This window comes from Bos taurus, chromosome 5 (genome assembly GCF_002263795.3).
Source record: "Bos taurus isolate L1 Dominette 01449 registration number 42190680 breed Hereford chromosome 5, ARS-UCD2.0, whole genome shotgun sequence".
Lineage (NCBI taxonomy): Eukaryota > Metazoa > Chordata > Mammalia > Artiodactyla > Bovidae > Bos > Bos taurus.
The window spans coordinates 67,390,976-67,412,987 of NC_037332.1; the positions used below are offsets into that span (position 1 = coordinate 67,390,976).

At 44.2% G+C, this 22,012-nt stretch overlaps 1 protein-coding gene across 2 annotated transcripts in view; it reads left to right on the top strand.

The window, feature by feature from the left end:
* The window catches only part of STAB2 (stabilin 2), a 172,172-nt gene that overhangs the window by 117,910 nt on the left and 32,250 nt on the right, over window positions 1-22,012 (top strand). For both annotated transcript variants that reach the window (XM_059886141.1, NM_001206679.2), the window contains 13 exons: window positions 438-511; window positions 1,542-1,613; window positions 3,459-3,578; window positions 5,819-5,866; window positions 6,880-6,963; window positions 7,464-7,610; window positions 8,834-8,974; window positions 12,091-12,150; window positions 13,423-13,599; window positions 15,166-15,255; window positions 18,316-18,462; window positions 19,728-19,784; window positions 20,919-21,045. In XM_059886141.1, coding sequence (XP_059742124.1) covers window positions 438-511; window positions 1,542-1,613; window positions 3,459-3,578; window positions 5,819-5,866; window positions 6,880-6,963; window positions 7,464-7,610; window positions 8,834-8,974; window positions 12,091-12,150; window positions 13,423-13,599; window positions 15,166-15,255; window positions 18,316-18,462; window positions 19,728-19,784; window positions 20,919-21,045 — 1,344 coding nt within the window. The remainder of the gene's footprint in view (window positions 1-437; window positions 512-1,541; window positions 1,614-3,458; window positions 3,579-5,818; window positions 5,867-6,879; window positions 6,964-7,463; window positions 7,611-8,833; window positions 8,975-12,090; window positions 12,151-13,422; window positions 13,600-15,165; window positions 15,256-18,315; window positions 18,463-19,727; window positions 19,785-20,918; window positions 21,046-22,012) is intronic.

A 22,012-nucleotide genomic window follows, 5' to 3' on the forward strand; every position in this document is an offset into this window, starting at 1 on the left:
AGCAAACATCCTGCTTCCCATCAAAATGTCCTCCTAAATTGAGCATCTACTGATGATTCTTCTCTGAGCAAATTACACTGTGATGGTTATAAATGTGTTTTTTTTTTAAATTCCTACGTCTCTTCATTCATAACATGCTGAATTAGACTCCAAAATCTATTATTTCAAGTTCTTGGCTGCAAACACTCATATTCATTCAATAGAGGGACAGAGTCAAGCCTGCAGATACGCCTCTGCTGGCACAGTCCCGTCCCAGAGGAGTCAGTTTTGAGAAACCACAGCCAGCACCCTCCCTGTTGGGTTCTTTCAGCCACAGAGTTGCCAAGAAAACCGACTCATGCTTTGACACCTGCTCTGCTTGGTTGGATCCATCGAGATGCCTTTACTTAAAAATAAGGCTCAATTCTCATGCCAGGTGTGGGATTTTTGTTTTAAAGAGATCAACCCCTGCTTGGAGAACCATGGTGGCTGCCACAGGCATGCAGAGTGCACACAGACGGGACCCAACCAGGTGAGCTCTGTCTCTCTGGGGGGTTACATTTTCCTAGGAGCCAATTCCTGCAGATACAGACCCAGGACTGAGGGAGAGGGGCTGAGAACAGACCTCTAGGGAGCAACAGGATGAAATAAATACATTAGAGGGAATTCTGAAACAATTCCCCTAGAGATGGTTGTTTTGGAAAGAGGAGGAAGGTAGGAGGAGCAGGGAACAAAGGGTTCATGGGAAAAAGGCCTTTCCTAAAGTGGGGCTTCCCTGGTAGCTCAGCTGGTAAAAAATCCACCTGCAATGCAGGAGACCCCGGTTCAATTCCTGGGTCAGGAAGATCCCCTGGAGAAGGGTTAGACTACCCACTCCAGTATTCTTGGGCTTCCCTGGTAGCTCAGATGGTAAAGAATCTGCCTGCAATGTGGGAGACCTGAGTTCAGTCCCTGGGTTGGGAAGATCCCCTGAAGGAGGGCTTGGCAACCACTCCAGTATTCTTGCCTAGAGAATCCCCATGGACAGAGGAGCCTGATGGGCTATAGTCCATGGGGTCACAAAGAGTCGGACACGACTGAGCGACTAACACAGCACAGCGCAGTGGGAAGAAGTGGGCATGTGCAAACACCACATGGCTCCAGAAACATGAAGGTCTCCAGCCACACTCTCCTTTCTTTCAGCTTTCTGATGCCCAGAATCTTACCATTTTTCTTGGGCTTGAGCCTCTGAAATACATGTACAACAGCAGAAGATAACGGTTTTAAGCCCTCTCTTGGTCACATACTCCCCAGCGCTGTGGCCAAGGCATTGCCTTCCTAGGGAGAAGGTTAGGTGGGGTGGGAGCATGTGAGGACTCCACATAAAGGAGGGGAGGGGTTGAGGGGCGAAAAGACTGGGTAGGGAAGCTGGAGGCTCAGGAACCCGGACTCTGCCTCCCTCGGTCCCTGTCAAACTGTGAGCAAGCGGGAAACTGTGCATCAGAAACTGGACAGATGATGATGGAGTGAGAGCCAGCAGGACCTGACTGTGAAATGCCCCGTTCTGCCTTCTTCCTGGACAGGCTGTCTGTAACTGTTTGCCGAAGTACACTGGAGATGGGAAAGTCTGCACCCTCATCAACGTCTGCTTGACCGTGAGTACCGCCCCCTCCCTGCATCTAGGGTATGGTGTTGAGGTGCCCTCCATCAGAGCTGCTTCTGGGCCATTCCTCATGTCCCAGTTGCAGAGTTGGAGACACTGCAGTCTCTGCCTCCGTCTTCATGTGACCTCACCTCTGTGTCTGGATCTCCTCTTCCAGTGAGGACACTAGCAGACTTAAGACCCCCTGATTAATCTAAGACATCGCATCTCCGAGATCCTTCATTGCATCTGCAAAGACTGTTTTTCTAAATAAGGTCCCATTCACAGAGATCAGGGCTTAGGATGTAGACATAGCTTTGGGGAGGACATAATTCAACCCACCCCAGAGCAGGAGGAGAAGGGGTCTCTGGCCCTGGTCACAGAACAAGCACATGGCAGAGTCAGAACTTGAACCCCTGTCTGTCTGACTCACAGGTCACACCCTTGGCCACTTCTCGTGCTTGTTCCTCCACGAGGCTCTGATCCCCAGCAGAGGCCCAGTTCATACACCTTCCCTCCTCATCCATATCTCTGCCCACCTGAGAGTCTCCTGCAAGCATGAAAACAGCACAGATACTCCATAATTAAAGCCCTTTCTCTCCAGACGAGGTCCCTACTGTCCCCCATGACGGTCTGTCTATTTTACACCAACTACCTTCTGGCTGGTGACTATTACTTTGCTATGATGGATTAGAGTTTAGCCTTTAGCTGAGAAGTGTCAAACAAGATTGATGCCTTCCTAGTTAACTGCCGGGTGCTGATAAACTTCCCATTTGGCAACTCTGGACTGATCTCTTCAGGGCTGGAGATCTGCTGGGATGGACTTGCCATCTTGAGATATGGGCACACCTCAGAGACATTGTGGCTTCGGTTCCACCACCAAAATACAGTGGCTATTACAATAAAGCAAGTCACAAGAATTTTTGGTGTCCCAATACATAAAAAGTTATATTTATACTATATTGAGATCTGTTAAGTATGCAATAACATTATGTCTAAAAAAATACAATGTATGTAAGCCAACCATACTTCAATTTTAAAAAGAAGACAGTAAGAGTTAAATAAATAAATAATGTATTGGGTTGCCCAGAAAGTTCATTAGGATTCACTTGTGACATCTTATGGAAAAGCCCAAACGAACTTTTTGGCAAACCCAATACATACCTTAATTAAAAAAATACTTCATTACTAAACATTGCTAACCATCATCCAACAACACAAAGTCATCACAAACTTCCAATCTGTAAAAATCACAGTACCTGCAAAGTTCAGTAAAATGAGGTATGCCTGTGTAAGGCTGGGTGAGTAGGATGACTCTTACAACTTTAGGGAGATGGAACACAAATTCAGGAAAAGAGCAAATAATGCAAACCAGTCAGTTCAGTTCAGTCACTCAGTTGTGTTCAACTCTTTGCGACTCCATGGACTGCAGCACGCCAGGCTTCCCTGTCCATCACCAACTCCCAGAGCTTACTCAGACTCATGTCTGTCGAGTTGGTGATGCCATCCAACCGTCTCATCCTCTGTTGTCCCCTTCTCCTGCCTTCAATCTTTCCCAGCATCAGGGTCTCTTTTCCAATGAGTCAGTTCTTCGCATCAGGTGGCCAAACTATTAGAGCTTCAGCATCAGTCCTCCCAATGAATATTCAGGACTGATTTCCCTTAGGATTGATTGGTTTGATCTCCTTGCTGTCCAAGGGACTCTCAAGAGTCTTCTCCAATACCACAGTTCAAAAGAAACCAGTCAGAGAGTAAGACAAAAAGTGAATGTCAATACAGAATTGCTTTGTGAGCATTGGCAGGGCTGGCAAGCTAACTGGTCTGATTCCTATCCCCCACTCCTTGGAAATTTTACCAGAATAATGGCGGCTGTAGTGAATTTGCTATCTGCAACCACACTGGACAAGACGAAAGGACTTGTACTTGCAAACCAGACTACGTTGGGGATGGGTTTACCTGCCGTGGCAACATCCATCAGGTAACGCAAGGCATGTTTCTGTAAAGTGAACTCTACTTTCCTCCTTGTGTGAAGAATCTAAGGCACTGAGAAGGGTGCAAGAGTTTTGTTCCATATAAAACTAAAATGTGAGGGAGGTCCCTGGAGGGACCTGGAGGTCTAGTGGTTAAGACTTTGCACTTCCATCAAAGGGTTTGATCCCTGGTCTGGGAACTAAGATCACACATGCCACACAGTTCAGTTCAGTCATTCAGTCATGTCTGACTCTTTGCATCCCCATGGGCTGCAGCACGCCAGGCCTTCCTGTCCATCACCAACTCCTGGAGTTTATTCAAACTTGTCCATTGAGTCAGTGATGCCATCCAACCATCTCATCCTCTGTCTCCTCCTGCCTTCAATCTTTCCCAGCATCAGGGTCTTTCCCAATGAGTCAGTTCTTTGCATCAGGTGGCCAAAGTATTGGAGTTTGAGCATCAGTCCTTCCAATGAATATTCAGGACTGATTTCCTTTAGAATGGACTGGCTGGATCTCCTTGCAGTCCAAGGGACTCTCAACAGTCTTCTTCAACACCACAGTTCAAAAGCATCAATTCTTCGGTGCTCAGCTTTCCTTATAGTCCAACTCTCATATCCATACATGACTACTGGAAAAACCATAGCTTTGACTAGGCGGACCTTTGTTGGCAAAGTAATGTTTCTGCTTTTTAATACGCTGTCTAGATTGATCATAACTTTTCTTCCAAGGAGCAAGCGTTTTTTAATTTCATGGCTGCAATCACCATCTGCAGTGATTTGGGAGCCCAAAAAATAAAGTCTGTCACTGTTTTCATTGTTTCCCCATCTATTTGCCATGAAGTAATGTGACCAGATGCCATGATCTTAGTTTTCTGAATGTTGAGCTTGAAGCCAACTTTTTCACTCTCCTCTTTCACTTTCATCAAGAGGTTTTTAGTTCCTCTCCACTTTCTGCCATAAGAGTGGTGTCATCTGCGTATCTGAGGTTATTGATATTTCTCCCGGCAATCTTGATTCCAACTTGTTCTTCATCCAGCCCACCATTTCTCATGATGTACTCTGCATAAAAGTTAAATAAGCAGGGTGACAATATATAGGCTTGATGTACTCCTTTCCCAGTTTGGAACCAGTCTGTTGTTCCATTTCCAGTTCTACATGTTCCATGTCCAGTTCTACATGTTCCATGTCCACACAGCATGGCCAAAATGTAAAACAAACAAACAAAACTATAAAACATGGAAATTTTATCTTCCCATGAGAATTCACTTGATCTGGCATGCAGTGATTCAGATTAACAGTTCTCAAGTCAGAAAATGCCTGGGTATGAATTCAGCTCAGCCAGTTATTATGGTAATGTGACTTTAGGCAGATTATATCATCTCTTTGTGATATATCTGTTTTCTAGCCTTTAAAAGAAAATAATGGTAGCATTCCAAGCAAGTTGTTATACGATTTCAATGAGACAACGTGTGTAGCAGGCACAGAGTATATAGTAACTCAAAGACATGGCCATGATGTAGGCTGTTGTTGGTGTGTGTGTGCGTGTGAACACACCTGAACATCTGTACTTGGTAGAGAGATGCTTGGATGTGATACCTGTAGATTTCTACCTATTATAAAGTGAACATCCTATTATTTGGTTTAAAGAGGGACCAGAGCATTCTGGCTGATTGAAATATTCTTGTTAGTAGAGAAAATAAATCTTCCATAAACCTATGAAAGATTTTTTAAATACTTGAACTTGCAAAAATGCTCTTAAAGCTCAGGTACTTTTATAAATGGCTGAACCTTTCCAAGGTAAATCAGATGGTGACTCCAGGAAGCTTTTAGAGCTCACGGTATATCCGCATCATCATTCTGAACATCAGTCGTGAGCCTACAGATGAGACTTGTTTAAGAAGCCTGCCATGGCAGTGTATTCATGTGTGCTCAGTCACTCAGTTATGTCAGACTCTTTGCGACCCCATGGACCGTAACCCATAAGCAGGCTCCTCTGTTCATGGGATTTCCCAGGCAAGAATACTGAAGTAGGTTGTCATTTCCTACTCCAAGGTATCTTCCCAACCCAGGGATCGAACTCACATCTCCTGTATTGGCAGGCAAAGTCTTTACCACTGAGCCACCTGTTAAGCTCTAAAAAGATAGTAGATTCTCTCAATCTTGGAGAAATTGCCCTGTGATAACCCTATATTGTTCTTGTGTTTAATTCAGAGCCATTAAGTGGACCTTTTTGTCTTTGTTTCCAGGAGCTTCCCAAGAATCCAAAAACATCTCAGTTTTACTTCCAGTTGCTGGTAAGAATGCATATGTATGTCTAACTAGAAGAATTGGGTCTCAAACCCCTGATATGGGTTAAAGATATGAGTTAAATCTGTAACCTCTGGAGTAGGTAAAGATAGAAGACAGTCCTGGAACCTACATTTCTGCAGTACTCTCTGTGTTGGTCATCTGTGAACTTCTCAGGCCCCAGGTGGGCAGCATACAAGTGGAGTAATGGTTGCCCTTGCCCGTTGCACATGTGAGAATGTATTTTATGAAAAAACTGCCATCCAACCCGTTTAGACAAGAAGCATTACTGGGGCAATCAGCTAACTCTTTGGGTGAAAATATTAAGTTAAATCTTACATCAGAATACAGTCCAGAGATACTGAAGAAAAAGAATAAAAATCTAGAAGAGTAAAATCTAATTACTTTACAATATTGTATTGGTTTCACTAGCCTCCAATTAAAATAAATCAAATTATTTTTTTTAAAATATAGATTAAAATCTAGAAGAAAATATAAGTAACCATAGGTCCTTAACCTTGGCAAGAACATAGAACAGTTGAGTAAATTGTCCTATTACTTAACATTTGCATTCTTATCTCAACCATAGAAAACATTTAGTGTGTGAAAGAGACACACTGGCAAAAAGTTATCTGGAAATAACAGAGATCTTTCTAGGTGGTGGGATTATGGGTAGTTATTTTCTTTTTTATACTATATTTTCAAATCTTTCATACCAGTCAACATATGTCATTCTACAACCAGATAAAAATAAACATTATTTCCATGTCTAAGGAAGTAGGTGATTCTGAATCTAAGGCTAAATGAAACACGAGTCTCCCCTTTTGGTTTTTCTCTCCCCTCTGCCATCATGTACTCTCTCTCCGTTATTTGTCTGAGCCCCTGCCTTTACTTACGTTACGTATTGGGTTGGCCAAAAAGTTCATTTGGGTTTTCCCATACGACGGTACAAAAAAGCTTGAACGAACTTTTTTAGCCAACACAATACATGGCATGTGGCCCCCACCTGCCTTCCCCACAGGAACATTCTGTGCGAGACCTGGTTGGCCCTGGCCCCTTCACCGTCCTGGCACCTTTATCTGCAGCCTTTGATGAGGAACCCCAGGTAAGCATGAAGCTAGAGGCAGGTAGGTAGAAGAGTTTTGGGACTGGAACACAGTCTTTGGGCATCACCCTGGAACCAACACGAAAGACATTTCTAAACAGGAGATTTAGAATCAGCTGGAGGTGACCACCAATGAAAGGGGTTGCCTGTCAGTGTGGGAAGCCCCATCATTTAAGTGGATTTGGGGTCACCACTAGCATAGACTTCTAGAGGACATCCCTAAGTAGGGTAGGAGGTTGGGAAAGACCAACCATTCTTAAATAATTTAAACCCTGATAGACACCCCTCAAAAAAAAAAAAAAAAAAAAGGGAATGCTAGATTAATGGGATATAAATAGGTTCTTTTCTTGCAGAATTTATCAGAGCCTTTACTATCTAACATTCACTTGGACTCTTCATGCTGGATTATCCATTAATATGTAATAATGTAGCAAGCATTTATTGAATGTTTCCAACCAGAGGGCTGCTAGCTCTGGCTGGAACCCTCGGATCTATTGCAGATTAAGGACTGGGACAAAGGGGGCCTGATGCCCCAGATTCTTCGGTATCACGTGATCGCCTGCCACCAGCTTCTTCTGGAAAACCTGAAATTGACCCCAAATGCTACTTCTCTCCAAGGGGAGTCACTTGTCATCTCCGTGTCTCAGGTAGGAGAAGCCACTTCAGGAAGGTGCTCATTTTCCTTGGGCCCTCTCTCTTTCCTCTTCCTTAGAGCAGTAAGAGTAATAATAATAATAACAACTAACACACTCGGGAATGACTGCTCTATCCCGGCTACTATCCTAAGTGTCTGATGTGTGTGTGCTAAGTCACTTCAGTCATGTCCAACTCTTTGAGACACATGGACTGTAACCTGCCAAACTCCTGTCCATGCGATTTTCCAGGCAACAATACTGGAGTGGGTTGCCATGCCCTCCTCCAGGGGATCTTCCCACCCAAGAATCAAACCTGTGTCTCCTATGACTCCTGCATTGCAGGCAGATTCTTTATCCCTGAGCCACCAGGGATATGTACTAACTGATTTAATCCCCATAATGTAGATATTATTATTTTCCTCAATTTAAAAATTAGGAAACTGAACTCAGGTTAAGTAGCTTTTCCAAGATCACACAGCAAGTCAATATTAATATTAGAGCTGGAATTGAAACTCAGAGGCAAGGCAGCTTCAGGTGGTCAAGAGAACTGCTTTCAGCAATAGCTGGGGAGGGATGAAAGCTTTTGTTCAAAGCCTTGACCAAGCTGATGCCTTCCCTCACCACAAAAAGAAACACATGGTGACTGTGGAATTCATGACAAAGGGGGAAAGTGTCTGGTGGGGTCAGAAGGGGGGTTGCTAGAGAAGACATATGAAAGAGAAGGAAGGCAATTTTGATCAGCTTATTATTTCATATTAGAGAATCGCAGTGAAATAACTGTTCTGGTTAATTGTTCAATCACTGAGTTGTGTCTGACTCTTTGCAACCCCATGGACTGTAGCATGCCAGGCTTCCCTGTCCTTCACTGTCTCCCAGAGTTTGCTCAGACTCATGTCCATTGAGTTGGTGATGCCATCCAACCATCTCATCCCCTGTCGCCCACTTCTCTTCCTGCCCTCCATCTTTCCCAGCATCAGGGTCTTTTCCAATGAGTTGGCTCTTCACATCAGGTAGCCAAAGTATTGGAGATGATTTGCTATTAACTTCTCCAGGTGAAAATTATATTCTTGACATATGCTTAAGTAATTTGGATCTTCAGATTTTGCTCACAGCTCTACTTGAACATTCACTTTCATGATGATTTAATATGTTCACAGAATATTTTGGAAGAAGTGATTTTGTGTCTATTTCTCTATGTGCTCATTTCCTCTTTTTTCTTTTTTGGTTGATTTCAGGACATGGTATTGATAAATAATAAAGCCAGGATCATATCCAGTGATATCCTCTGTACAAATGGAATCATCCACGTCATAGACAAACTGCTGTCTCCCCAAAACTTGCTTATCACCCCTAAAGATGCCTCTGGAATGATTCTGGTGGGTGAACTCATTGTCAGACTCTTAGCATGGAGTGACTCACAAGATGTAATTTATTATCTCAATTCTGCTTTTGAGGCATTGTTCAAGACAGTTAAATTTTGCTGCTTCAATCTCAAGTTACTATTAAAAACCTCACTGGGGCTTCCCTGGCAGTTTAGTGGTTAAGACTCTGCACGGGAGATGCTGGTTTCGATCCCTAGTCAGAAATAAGATCCCACAAGCCACATGTCATGCTACCCCCCAAAAAACAAAACCTCATTAATACTGTTCTTGCGTGCACACTAAGTCGCTTCAGTCATATCCGACTCTTTGCGACGCTATGGACTGTAGCCCGCCAGGCTCCTCTGTCCATGGGATTCTCCAGGCAAGAATTCTGGAGTGGGTTGCCATGCCCTCCTCCGGGGGATCTTCTCATACCAGGAATCGAGCCTGAGTCTCTTATGTCTCCTGCATTGTCAAGCAGGTTCTTTACCAGTAGAGTCACCTGAGAAGCCCATAAGAAATACTATTCCTAGTAAGAAGTAAATAGGTGAAAGTAAATAGTTGAATGGATTTTGTAAATTATTCTTTAGTTTCCACAAGGGCAGGTTGTGCATAGATTTGGAAGATGGAGAAATTACATAGATGGATGATAACGATGATGAGAGAAATGATAGATGATCCACAGGTAGGTAAGCACGTAGGTAGATAAACAGATAGATGGACAGATACCATTAAAACTAAACCAGGAGTAAAACATCTTCTCAATGGACAGAAAAGACACTTTCAACTTTTTTGTTACTTATTAGTGTTGGGTTCTTCATTGCAGACAGCTGAATCCACTGTACCTCATTTAAATAAAAAGGAGTTTCTAAAGATGTTAAGTATATCACCAAATCTCTTGGAAAGCAATAGAGCCTAATTCAGACACTACACAGTTCAGTTCAGTTCAGTTCAGTTGCTCAGTCATGTCCGACTCTTTGCGACCCCATGAATCACAGCACGCCAGGCCTCCCTGTCCATCACCAACTCCCGAGTTCACCCAGACTCACATCCATCGAGTCAGTGATGCCATCCAGCCATCTCACCCTCTGTCGTCCCCTTCTCCTCCTGCCCCCAATCCCTCCCAGCATCAGAATCTTTTCCAATGAGTAAACTCTTCCCATGAGGTGGCCAAAGTACTGGAGTTTCAGCTGTAGCATCATTCCTTCCAAAGAAATGCCAGAGCTGATCTCCTTCAGAATGGACTGGTTGGATCTCCTTGTAGTCCAAGGGACTCTCAAGAGTCTTCTCCAACACCACAGTTCAAAAGCATTAATTCTTCAGCGCTCAGCCTTCTTTACAGTCCAACTCTCACATCCATACATGACCACAGGAAAAACCATAGCCTTGACTAGATGGACCTTTGTTGGCAAAGTAATGTCTCTGCTTTTGAATATTCTATCTAGGTTAGTCATAACTTTCCTTCCAAGGAGTAAGTGTCTTTTAATTTCATGGCTACAGTCACCATCTGCATTTTCACCATCATCTGCAGAATCACCATCTGTGATTTTGGAGCCCCAAAAAATAAAGTATGACACTGTTTCCACTGTTTCCCCATCTATTTCCCATGAAGTGATGGGACCAGATGCCATGATCTTCGTTTTCTGAATGTTGAGCTTTAAGCCAACTTTTTCACTTTCCACTTTCACTTTCATCAAGAGGCTTTTTAGTTCCTCTTCACTTTCTGCCATAAGGATGGTGTTATCTGCATATCTGAGGTTATTGATATTTCTCCCGGCAATCTTGATTCCAGCTTGTGCTTCTTCCAGCCCAGTATTTCTCATGATGTACTCTGCATAGAAGTTAAATAAGCAGGGTGACAATATACAGCTTTGACATACTCCTTTTCCTATTTGGAACCAGTCTGTTGTTCCATGTCCAGTTCTAACTGTTGCTTCTTGACCTGCATACAAATTTCTCAAGAGGCAGATCAGGTGGTATTCCCATCTCTTTCAGAATTTTCCACAGTTTATTGTGATCCACACAGTCAAAGGCTTTGGCATAGTCAATAAAGCAGAAATAGATGTTTTTCTGGAACTCTCTTGCTTTTTCCATGATCCAGAGGATGTTGGCAATTTGATCTCTGGTTCCTCTGCCTTTTCTAAAACCAGCTTGAACATCAGGAAGTTCACAGTTCACATATTGCTGAAGCCTGGCTTGGAGAATTTTGAGCATTACTTTACTAGCATGTGAGATGAGTGCAATTGTATGGTAGTTTGAGCATTCTTTGGCATTGCCTTTCTTTGGGATTGGAATGAAAACTGACCTTTCCCAGTCCTGTGGGCACTGCTGAGTTTTCCAGATTTGCTGGCATATTGAGTGTAGCACTTTCACAGCATCATCTTTCAGGATTTGAAATAGCTCAAGTGGAATTCTATCACCTCCACTAGCTTTGTTCGTAGTGATGCTTTCTAAGGCCCACTTGACTTCACATTCCAGGATGTCTGGCTCTAGGTCAGTGATCACACCTTTGTGATTATCTGGGTCATGAAGATCTTCTTTGTACAGTTCTTCTTTGTATTCTTGCCATCTCTTCTTAATATCTTCTGCTTCTGTTCGGTCCATACCATTTCTGTCCTTTATCGAGCCTATCTTTGCATGAAATATTCCCTTAGACACTACACAGCTGGGGACAAAGCTGGGGACAAAGCAGCTGGGGACACTTGTGAAGGGAGGACACCTGACTTCCCCACAGGGCTGCCCAGAACCAGCTCTGCCTGTGCCCTCTGTCTCCAGCCCCATCTCTAGGAAACAAGAGTCTGCACACCAGATGCCTCCAGCCCTGTGACCATCAGAAGATCTAATATCCCTGCTAGCAGCCACCACTTCCTCGTGTCATGTCTTTCTACCTATAAGTTTTGTACAAGCACTTCTGCTTGGGGGATGCCATATCACATGTGGGACTCTAGCTGCAGGGCAGTCTGGGAAAATGCAGTGCTTAGCCATCCAGCCCCTGTGTTACAGAAAGGCAGGCGTACAACCTAGAGTCTCCTATGTTATCTTCCCCTCATTTTATTCAGTTGAGCGTTTGTTAAAGTGCTTTGTGAACTGTACGAATAAAAGTTTCATTCCCATTCTTACTATCTTTGCAGCAAAATCTTACGACAGTGGCCATGAACCACGGCTACGGCAAATTTAGCAACTTGATTCAGGTAAAAGCCTAGGAGAAAAGTTGCCTCGGGGGATGTAAGCTACCGTAGTTTTTGTTTGCGGCACTAGCCAGCTGTTGTGGGGTTTTAAGGAAGTCTAATGTTCTGGAGAACAAAGTCATACTCTGCCCCTCCATCCCCCAAATGTTTCCTAGCTGAGTTAGAAGTTGAAGTATTTGAGGCTAGAGTGAGGGAAAGGAATTAGGATGTGCCCATTCCTAAAACAGGGGCTTCATGTCTGGAATGATCACCCCCTTTACTGAGATGGGGAAAGCTGAAAGGCAAAGATGGGAAATCTCTGCCCGTTAGACAGGCAGAAATTACATTTCAAACCACGTTTTTCTGACTTCAGAGACAAGTCCCACGAATTGTGTAGAGAAACTTCTTGTTCAAAGATTTCAGAGAATAATCAGGAAGGAGCAGGTTCTTCCACGACTTCCTCCACCACCTACCCCAGCAGTCTCAGGAGGTCTCTAAGAACCCTGGGGTCCCCATAGCACAGACTGCAAAACCTCTGTGCAGACCAGCAATTTCCAAAGGGGTCTCGGGCTCAGACTGTCTGGGGAGCTGTTTAGAAAAGGAGATTGGAAGGTGCTCATAATAAGACTCTCCAGTGATCTTTGCCCACCCACCCACTCCCTAAACCTTCTAATGCCCCCACCCCTGGGCATCAGGTCTGCTTGAACACAAGCTTTTGTAGCAAGTTAAAAGTCTCTCTGGGTCTCAAAAAGAGGGAATAATAAAGCTTACTTCATAGGGTTGTTGGGAAAACTACAAGAAAAAATGTATATGATGTACAAGAAAAAATGTAGAAGATTCTCAAAATGATTCTTTGCCAGTCACCTGGCAATTTCTTTTTTGAGTCTATGTGATCTAGAAATCCTCTAAATATATACAAGTATCTCAATATTGTATAGGTTTCACATTTTTAAAGGAAATGTGGGGAAAGTGCTAAGTGGGTCTTCCAGAAATTAAAACGTTTGGACAAGAGTAGTGGCAAAAAAGAGTCTTGCTAAAGTGTGTTTCCCTATTAACAAAGTCCAGAATTGGCCTTTCTGTTTTACTTTCTAAGAAAATGAGAGTCAAAATGACGGGAGTGTGAAGAAAGCCTTCAGTTTCAGGCTGAATCTCGTTTAAACTAGCCAAAGGCCTGAGAAGCCCCATGGCGGGCACAGAGAGGGCCCCAGGCTGGCTTTTGCTCTGGCCCTTGGGTTCCAGAGCTAGTGCTTCTTGGCTGGGCTTTGGGGCGCACCTGACCAACTCCTTGTGTTTCAGGACTCCGGCTTGCTGAGCGTCATCACAGACCCCATCCACACCCCAGTCACACTTTTCTGGCCCAGCGACCAAGCCCTCCAAGCCCTGCCCCGTGAACAACAGGATTTCCTGTTCAACCAAGACAACAAGGACAAGCTGAAGGAGTACTTAAAGTTCCACGTGATCCGAGATGCCAAGGTATTCTGTTTTCACACAGACGGGAATGGCAAGGTTGCCCTCGAGGTGATCAAATCCAGGAATTGTCTTTACCTCTCAGTCTCCATGGTGTTGGGAGGTCTGAGCATCCCCTGCCCCCACTGTGTCCTCCTCTGACTGGCTGTGGGGAACTGACCACAAGAGTATAGCTCATCTGGTTCTGTTTCTCCCCTGCCATTGTTTTATTTCCCCTAACTTTAACCAATACTCAAAAGCATCCTTCCCCTCTTCTACTGCAGACCAGCTCCCTCCCTTCCCTAGTTCACAAGGCAAAGTGTCTCAACAATTCCCAAGTTTCTCCCAGATGGACTCTTTCTCCCCCATTTCCAGAGTTTCTAGGCAAAGGATGGATTCATCCAGCTGTGACCAGTTGTTGGCTCGTGTACCAATCTACTGTGATTAGGGAAGCAGGATCTTGCAGAAACATGGCAGCTCTTGCTAAAACCCTGTCCCTCTGAATCCTCCTCCAGGACCCTGTTTCCTCCCAGGAGTGAGACATCTAATCCAAGAGGGCCTATTATCCTCACTTTGGTTAATTTGTAGGTCCTGTGTTAGTTTCCTAGGCTGCCATAACCAATGACCACAAACTGGGTGACCTAAAACAGTAGAAATAAATCCCCTCAGAGTTCTGGGGACTGGAAGTCTGAGATCAAGGTGTTGACAAGGTTGTTTCTGCTGGAACTCCTGAGGGAGAGGCTGTTCCCTGCTTTCTTCCTGGCTTCTGGTGGTGTCCAGACATTCTCGGCATCCCAGGCTTGTAGCTACATCCCTCCAGTCTCTGCTTCTGTTGTCACATGGCTGGCTGTCCTCTCCCTGTGTGTTTCTATGTCTTCACATGGCACTCTCCTCTTCTCTCTTCTTCTTAAGATGACACCAATATCTTTGGATTAAGGGCCCACTCACTTCCCTGGTGGCTCAGACATTAAAGAATCTGCCTGTAATGCAGGATATCCGGGTTCGATCTCTGGATCAGGAAGATGCCCTGGAGAAGGGAATGGCTACCCACTCCAGTATTCTTGCCTGGAGAATTCCAGGGGACATAGAAGCCCAGCAGTCCATGGGGCCACAGAGAGTCGGACATGACTGAGTGACTAACACTCTCACTACTCTCATGTGGCTTCATCTCAACCAATTACATCTGCAATGATCTCATTTCCAAGGAAGATGACATTTTGAGGTAATGGGGACCTAGACTTCAGTGAAACTTTTGAGGGGTCACAATTCAACCCATCGCAGTGCCCTAATGCAATTTCCCTAACCCTGGTCTGCCGCAGGCTTCATGCAGCAACACAGCACCTTCCATGGACTTCTGAACACAGAAGGGGAAGGAAGGGTGACTGAAACAGGCCGGAGGAGACTTTCCTACAGAAAAAAAGTCCAACTTCCTAGAGAATCCATACTTATTCTTCCTTTTGATTCTATCTGCTGTCATTTTGAAGCTGGAATTTAGAACTCAGAAAAAAAACTTGTATCTAAATTTGGTTTGTTAGCAAAGCTCCTTCTTCAACCCAAATTCAGGGTATTAATGTGATCCCATCACCCCTACAGGTCTTGGCAGTGGATCTCCCCAAATTTGCTCCCTGGAAGACCCTGCAGGGTTCTGAGCTGAGTGTGAAGTGTGGAGCTGGCAGTGACATCGTGAGTATTATCACCCACAGCAGGGGCGGGGGCAGAGAATGCATGCCCCAACCGTTGCCACTTCCAGGAGATGTTTCATTTTTTCCCACATTGGCAGCAAGTTCTTTCTCTCACTGCTTTTATGACTGTATCCCCTGAATAAGTGAATATGCAAACCCTGATAAATCCTGGCCAGCCCAAGCCCTCACCAGGTGTCAGGGAGCCCCCCTTACACTTGTAGAAAGTAGCTTCTGATTGATTTTTCAGAAGATTTATTTTCTGGTGTGAGACACTTCCCTGAAACAAGAAAGAACACTGTCATTCCTTTCCCTTCCTTCCTGGCCCCTCTGCAACCTCCCCTCCAGCCCTCTCTTGGCAGTCAGAGCCAGCTCTGGGCTATATCTAACTAGATCAGCAAACAGAGAGAAAATTTGCAATTTTCACCTTCTTTGGCTAGTTCCTGACAATATTACCTTCCTGTAATTCCACATGATAAGTAGATTTGGTGGGATAATAGTAGCTACATCCTGTATCTTATATTTAGTGGAAAATGACAATGGCTTAAATATATAAGGGTTTCAGTTCAGTTCAGTTCAGTCGCTCAGTAGTGTCCGACTCTTTGCGACCCCATGAATTGCAGCACGCCAGGCCTCCCTGTCCATCACCAACTCCTGGAGTTCACTCAGACTCACGTCCATCAAGTCAGTGATGCTATCCAGCCATCTCACCCTCTGTCGTCCCCTTCTCCTCCTGCCCCCAATCCCTCCCAGCATCAGAGTCTTTTCCAATGAGTCAACTCTTTGCATGAGGTGGCCAAAGTACTGGAGTTTCAGCTTTAGCATCATTCCTTCCAAAGAAATCCCAGGGCTGATCTCCTTCAGAATGGACTGGTTGGATCTCCTTGCAGTCCAAGGGACTCTCAAGAGTCTTCTCCAACACCACAGTTCAAAAGCATTAATTCTTCAGCACTCAGCTTTAGCTGTCTTTAAAAAAAAAAAAAACTACAGTAGCCAATCCAGCTAGTATGATAGCTCACTGAGGGAACTCCTTCTGTCTTTCTGCTCTGTAGCATGTATTTCTAGCCTCACAGTCACCTCAAGGTCCAACATGACTGCTGGAGGTCCAGCCATCACATTTACTCTCTAGGCAGGAGAAAGTGAAAAAGCGATTTACCTCCAAACTGAGTTGGTTACCTTCAAGGAGCCTTCAGAGAAGTCTCAAACAACATTTTGTTTACATCTTCTGACAAGCAAGAATCCCTCTTGATGATTGGATTGGAATGGCATTAAATTTGTTTCTGAATCCAAAGAGTGTTAACATCTTTACATCCCAACTTCTGGAAAGTTATCCCAATGTAGTTATACTCTTGAGATCAGCTACACTACCTCCATAGAAACTGGACACTTATCAAAAGAATATCAACTGTTCATCCTGAGTGCTCAGAGAAAGCAATGGCACCCCACTCCAGTACTCTTGCCTGGAAAATCCCATGGATGGAGGAGCCTGGTAGGCTGCTGTCCATGGGGTCGCTACAAGTTGGACATGACTGAGCGACTTCACTTTCACTTTTCACTTTCATGCATTGGAGAAGGAAATGGCAAACCCACTCCAGTATTCTTGCCTGGAGAATCCCAGGGACGGGGGAGCCTGGTTGGGCGCACAGAGTCGGACACAACTGAAGTGACTTAGCAGCAGCATCCTGAGTGCTAATAAGGCTTTCAGAGCACTTTGTATTCAGAGTACCATTTAGTTAAACTTTATATGCAATGTAATCATTAATCCTATCTACCTGGTGAAAACAATTAAACCTCAGTGAAGTTTAGGGACTGGCTCATATAGTGCAAGAGTGAAAGTGCAGGGATTCACAGTTTTCTAGTGTTCTTTCCACTGAATCACACTGTGTGCATCCTATCAAACACTACTGAGCTGTCTTTTTCTTTTCATAGAACTTTCTAAAAGCATTTTGCTTCCTGTTTGTTGGGGGGTGGGGTGGGGAATATACCCATCAATTTACTAGCTGTGTAGACTTTAGGAAGAGATGCTCAAGGATTGTTGCAAGAATTAAACAAAACAATGTGTCTAGAACATGATTTAGACAATGTCTTGTTGTTCAGTCAATAAGTTGTGTGACTCTTTGAGATCCCATGGACTGCAGCATGCTAGGCTCCTCTATCCTTCACTATTTCCCAGAATTTGCTCAAACTCATATTCATTGTGTCAATGATGCCATCCAACCATCTCATCCTCTGTTACCCGCTTCTCATGCCCTCAATCTTTCCCAGCATCAGGGTATTTCCAATGAGTTGACTCTCTGCATCAGGTGGCCAAAATATTAGAGCTTCAGCTTCAGTATCAGTCCTTCTAATGAATGTTCAGGGTTGATTTCCTTTAGGATTGACTGGTTTGATCCCCTTGCAGCCCAAGGGACTCTCAAGAATCCTCTCCAGCACTACAATTCAAAAGCATCAATGCCTAGTGCATGTGAAAAAGAAGTTGCTATCAATATAAGGTTAAAGCCCGTCACTGTATATTTTGGAAGGGAAGTGGTACTGGAGCTTTGCTAGGTGCTGGCACTAAATAAGAAAACTGGGTAACTGCCCATGAAGTGGCCGTGTCAACCAAGTTTGTCCTGAGCCAGGGTCAGGCCACATCTGCTCCACCTTGTCACCCCCACCACTACCATCTACACTTTGATGGAGCAGTATTGCCGAGTGGCCAGGAGTAGGGGGCTGAGGCTGCCAGCCTGGGCGTGAATACCCACACCAGCATTTTACTGATCGTGTGACCTTGGTGAGTTACCTAACCACTCACTGCCTCAGTTTCCTCATCTGTAAATGGGAATACCGGCAATAGTAGCCACGTCATAGGGTGGCTGTGAGGATTGAAGGAACTTGCATAGGTAAAGCACAAAGAACAGTACTTGGATATAATACATTCTAAGCATTTGTGATGTAGACATTTATATCAATACGTATCAGTTCTTTCTGACTCTGGTAGGTTCTGGCCACATTTCATGGCTTGAGAAGAGGAGAAGTCTGAGGATCACAGACTGTTCACCCTCTCTCTCTCCCTGTCTTGCAGGGCGACCTCTTCCTGAACAGCCAAACGTGCAGAATTGTGCAGCGGGAGCTCTTATTTGACTTGGGTGTGGCCTACGGTATCGACTGTCTACTGATTGACCCCACCTTGGGGGGCCGTTGTGACACATTTACCACTTTCGATGTCTCGGTCAGTCCTGAAAACACTACTGTAGAAAGAGACCCTTGGGCCAACAAACAGCCCTTGTGACCTAGCGTGGACCCCGCTCTGAAGACTCAGAGGGCTGGTCCCCAGCGAACATGGGAACCAGGGGCTCAGGAGGCCATAGGACAGGGCTTTTCAGATTCACCATCAACAAGCATCTACTCAGTCCCGTACAGACCTTTCCCATTCTCATTTATCCACCCACCCGTTCATCCCCTCACCATTAAGCGAGCAGCTGTTGGGGACCAACAGTATGCCCTGTTCTGCCAGTCATTTTCTAACCCACCCATCCACTCAGTCATTCACTTATCCATTCAACAAGCAGTTTTTGAGCCTCTGCCAGAATAAACCAGGTGAAACTGCCATGTTTGACAGAGTATGGCTACAAAAATGACCGTGTCATATGGTTCTAATATCTAATATATGTGGCCCATACTTCCATTCACTTGCTCAGGCAGTAACACTGGTTGGACCTCTGTCCTGGGCCCTGCACTGTGCGAGGCACATGTGCATTTCACACTCGTTCATCCATCCAGTACCATTTATTGAGTGTGACCTTTGAGCCTACTATTTGGCCCAATGCCCATCTTACCCCTATCCAACAATAGAAGTAGTGATCATCAACTCCGTTATGTCAATTTGGAAATTGAGTCTCAAAGAGATGAAGTGACTTAAATGGCAAAGTCTGTGACCAGTTGATTTCTATACCAGGTGACTTATAGGCATTCAATAAATACCCAAATTACTAGAATACCAATCAGCCAAAGTAAGGGATGAAAAAACAGTTGTTAACTTCTTAACTTCCAAAGTACATATACGCACATTTTTTTTTTTCAGTTAATCATTTTTCCTCACAAATCCCCTGAAAATCAATAGCAAGAATTAGTATCCCTATTTTATAGGTTAGAAGACTAAGGATCAAAGAATGTGATTCACAAAAATTTCACAGCTGATCTCTAAGGGAACTGACACTTGTATCCACATTTCCCATGGCTGCTGTGCCATGTGCCATGTGCGCCTGCCCTGTTGCCCCTTCATCTAATAGGGAACTTATCACCTCAAAGAGCTAACCAAGGAGCTGAGGTCCAAGACAGACCTTAAGAATTCTCTATGGCAAAATTGCAGTGCATTTGTTTTTATATTCTTAATCATAGCTTGAGTCTTAATCAAGATTAAGTTCTTAGTCAAATAATCTTTGCTTTGTTTCCTGATATTCTGGATTTTTAAGTGTTTCTTTTCTTGCATACTAGGGGAATTGTGGAAACTGTATCTTTACTCCCAGTTGCCCCAAGTGGACTAAACCAAAGGTAACTATGAACACGGTGATAATGTTTGGAGAGTGATAGGTTTGTTTCTTTATTAGACCCCAGTTTCCTTATAGGTATGGGTGTGTGTGCATCTGTGTGCATCTGTGAGTGTGTTATAACTGCATGTAACTAATTCATGTCTTTCTTTCAACAATCAGGCCACTGGGATGAGAGGTGAACATTCTTAGCCCAGGGAAACTGTCAGCCCACATTTAAAATCTAGAAGAGTCATGAGATTAAAGACCTAGAAGGGGTTACAAAAACAATGCTAATTATAAAAAATAATAGCTGCCTTTAGTTGGTTGCTGCTTATGTCCCTGGCTCCGTGTTGAATTCTTTATTTTGACATTATCCCCTATTCCCATTATAATACTGAAAAATATATTACTACAATTTATGACAAATGAGTCTCAGAGAGGGTAAGCAATCAGCCCAAGACCACACAGCTATAAGGAACAAAGCTAGGATTAGAGCCTAAAATACAATGTAAGAGTAATGGTTAAGACAATTAAATTCGGAGTCCACAGTTATGGGGACAAATTGCAGTGGGTGATCTTTGACAAGTCACTTAATCTATACGCCTTTGCCCCTGCACATGGAGCTAATAATAGTTCTGTGTGTGATTATTAGGAAAGTAAGTTTTCAAATGTGGGTACAGAGCCTGGCACATAGTAAGTACTAAATATTGGTTTAAGCACTTACTCCAAAGTCAAGCTCTTTCTACCCTACTAGTAACACGTCTAACAGAAACACCCCTACAAAAATGAACTGTAACCCCATACCCTCTCTACTGATGATCTTGGGGGCTTGCCAGACCTCTCTCCTGATAGAAATCTACCTCTTCCCCACTTCCTCCCCAGGTAAACTCATCTTTTGCAAACAGCTCTAAAGGCCCCCAAGTCCTTCTTAAAATGGGGCAAAATCTTTTTTCCGTGGACTCCACCTCTGTCCCCTCCCCCATTCATTTGCCTCTCTATGCCCCTGAGAAACGAATTCCCTGCACAGGGCTCATGGCCATTTGAGGCCTATTTTCTACTTGGGCAGTACCTAGGATCCTCCACTGGGGGAAGACTAGAGCCAAGAGCCCAAGTACAGGGATGGAAGGTGGAGGGATGGTTGGATCTCTTCCTTTAGGGCCAGAAGCAGAAGTGTCTGTACGACTTGCCCTTCAAGAGGAACCTGGAAGGCTGCAGACAGCTTTGCACTCTGGTGATACAGCTCCCCAAGTGCTGCAAGGGCTACTTCTGGCCAGACTGTCAGGGTAAGAGTGCTCTTATTATCTTGTGATTCTGAAGTGATTGCACAATCACTATGGAGCATTTGAAAGTACCAGAAGTATAAAGTGGAAGGTGAGGATGGGGGAGCAAGGGAGTATATTGTTCTTAATGATTCTACTAAGAAAAGATCCAAAAGCAATTATTCTAAAGAGTTGTGTAGCTTTCCTTCTCCATTTTTTTTTTTCTTATCATATTTGGTTTTTACAGAGTTGAGATTCTGCTGTACAAAGGTTGTAAATCATGTGTTTTCTGCTTAATGTTATAGAATAAGACATTTCCCATGATGCTAGAAACCCTATATTTTATTTTTGAAATGATACTGATTCCAGTCTATGATACTGATAAGCACACTAGTTTAAATGCATCTAAGGACATCCAGCTCAGCAGGGTGCTATATCAATGTGGTATATGTGGGCCACTATTTCCTAAAAACTCCCCTGATAAAAGATGTATAACATCACCCTTCCTCCCTAAGCTCGCCCTTTCAGGAAAGGGCTCCTGAAACCCCTGGGTCTAGATACAACTTCTACCCAATAATGCAGCAGCAACAGCATAACAAATGCCATAGAACTTCCTGACCACCATGCACTGTTTTAAATGAACACATTTATTGAGTGCTACTTCCCATACAGGGCTTCCCTGGTGGCTCAGTGGTAAAGAATCCTCCTGCCAGTGGAGGAGACGCAGGTTCGATCCCTGGGTCAGGACGATCCCCTGGAGAAGGAAATGGCAATCTACTCCAGTATTCTTGCCTGTGAAATCCCATGGATAGAGAAGCCTGGCAGGCTATAGTCTAGTCAGTCGACTTGAAGACCAAAGAACAAAACAATTTCCCATATATGGCAATACATCTGAACCTCTCAACAAACCCTAAGAAGCAGCTTCCATTGTCACCCCCATTTTACAGATGAGAAAGTGGAGGTGCACATTGAATAAGAAGCAAGTCCAAGT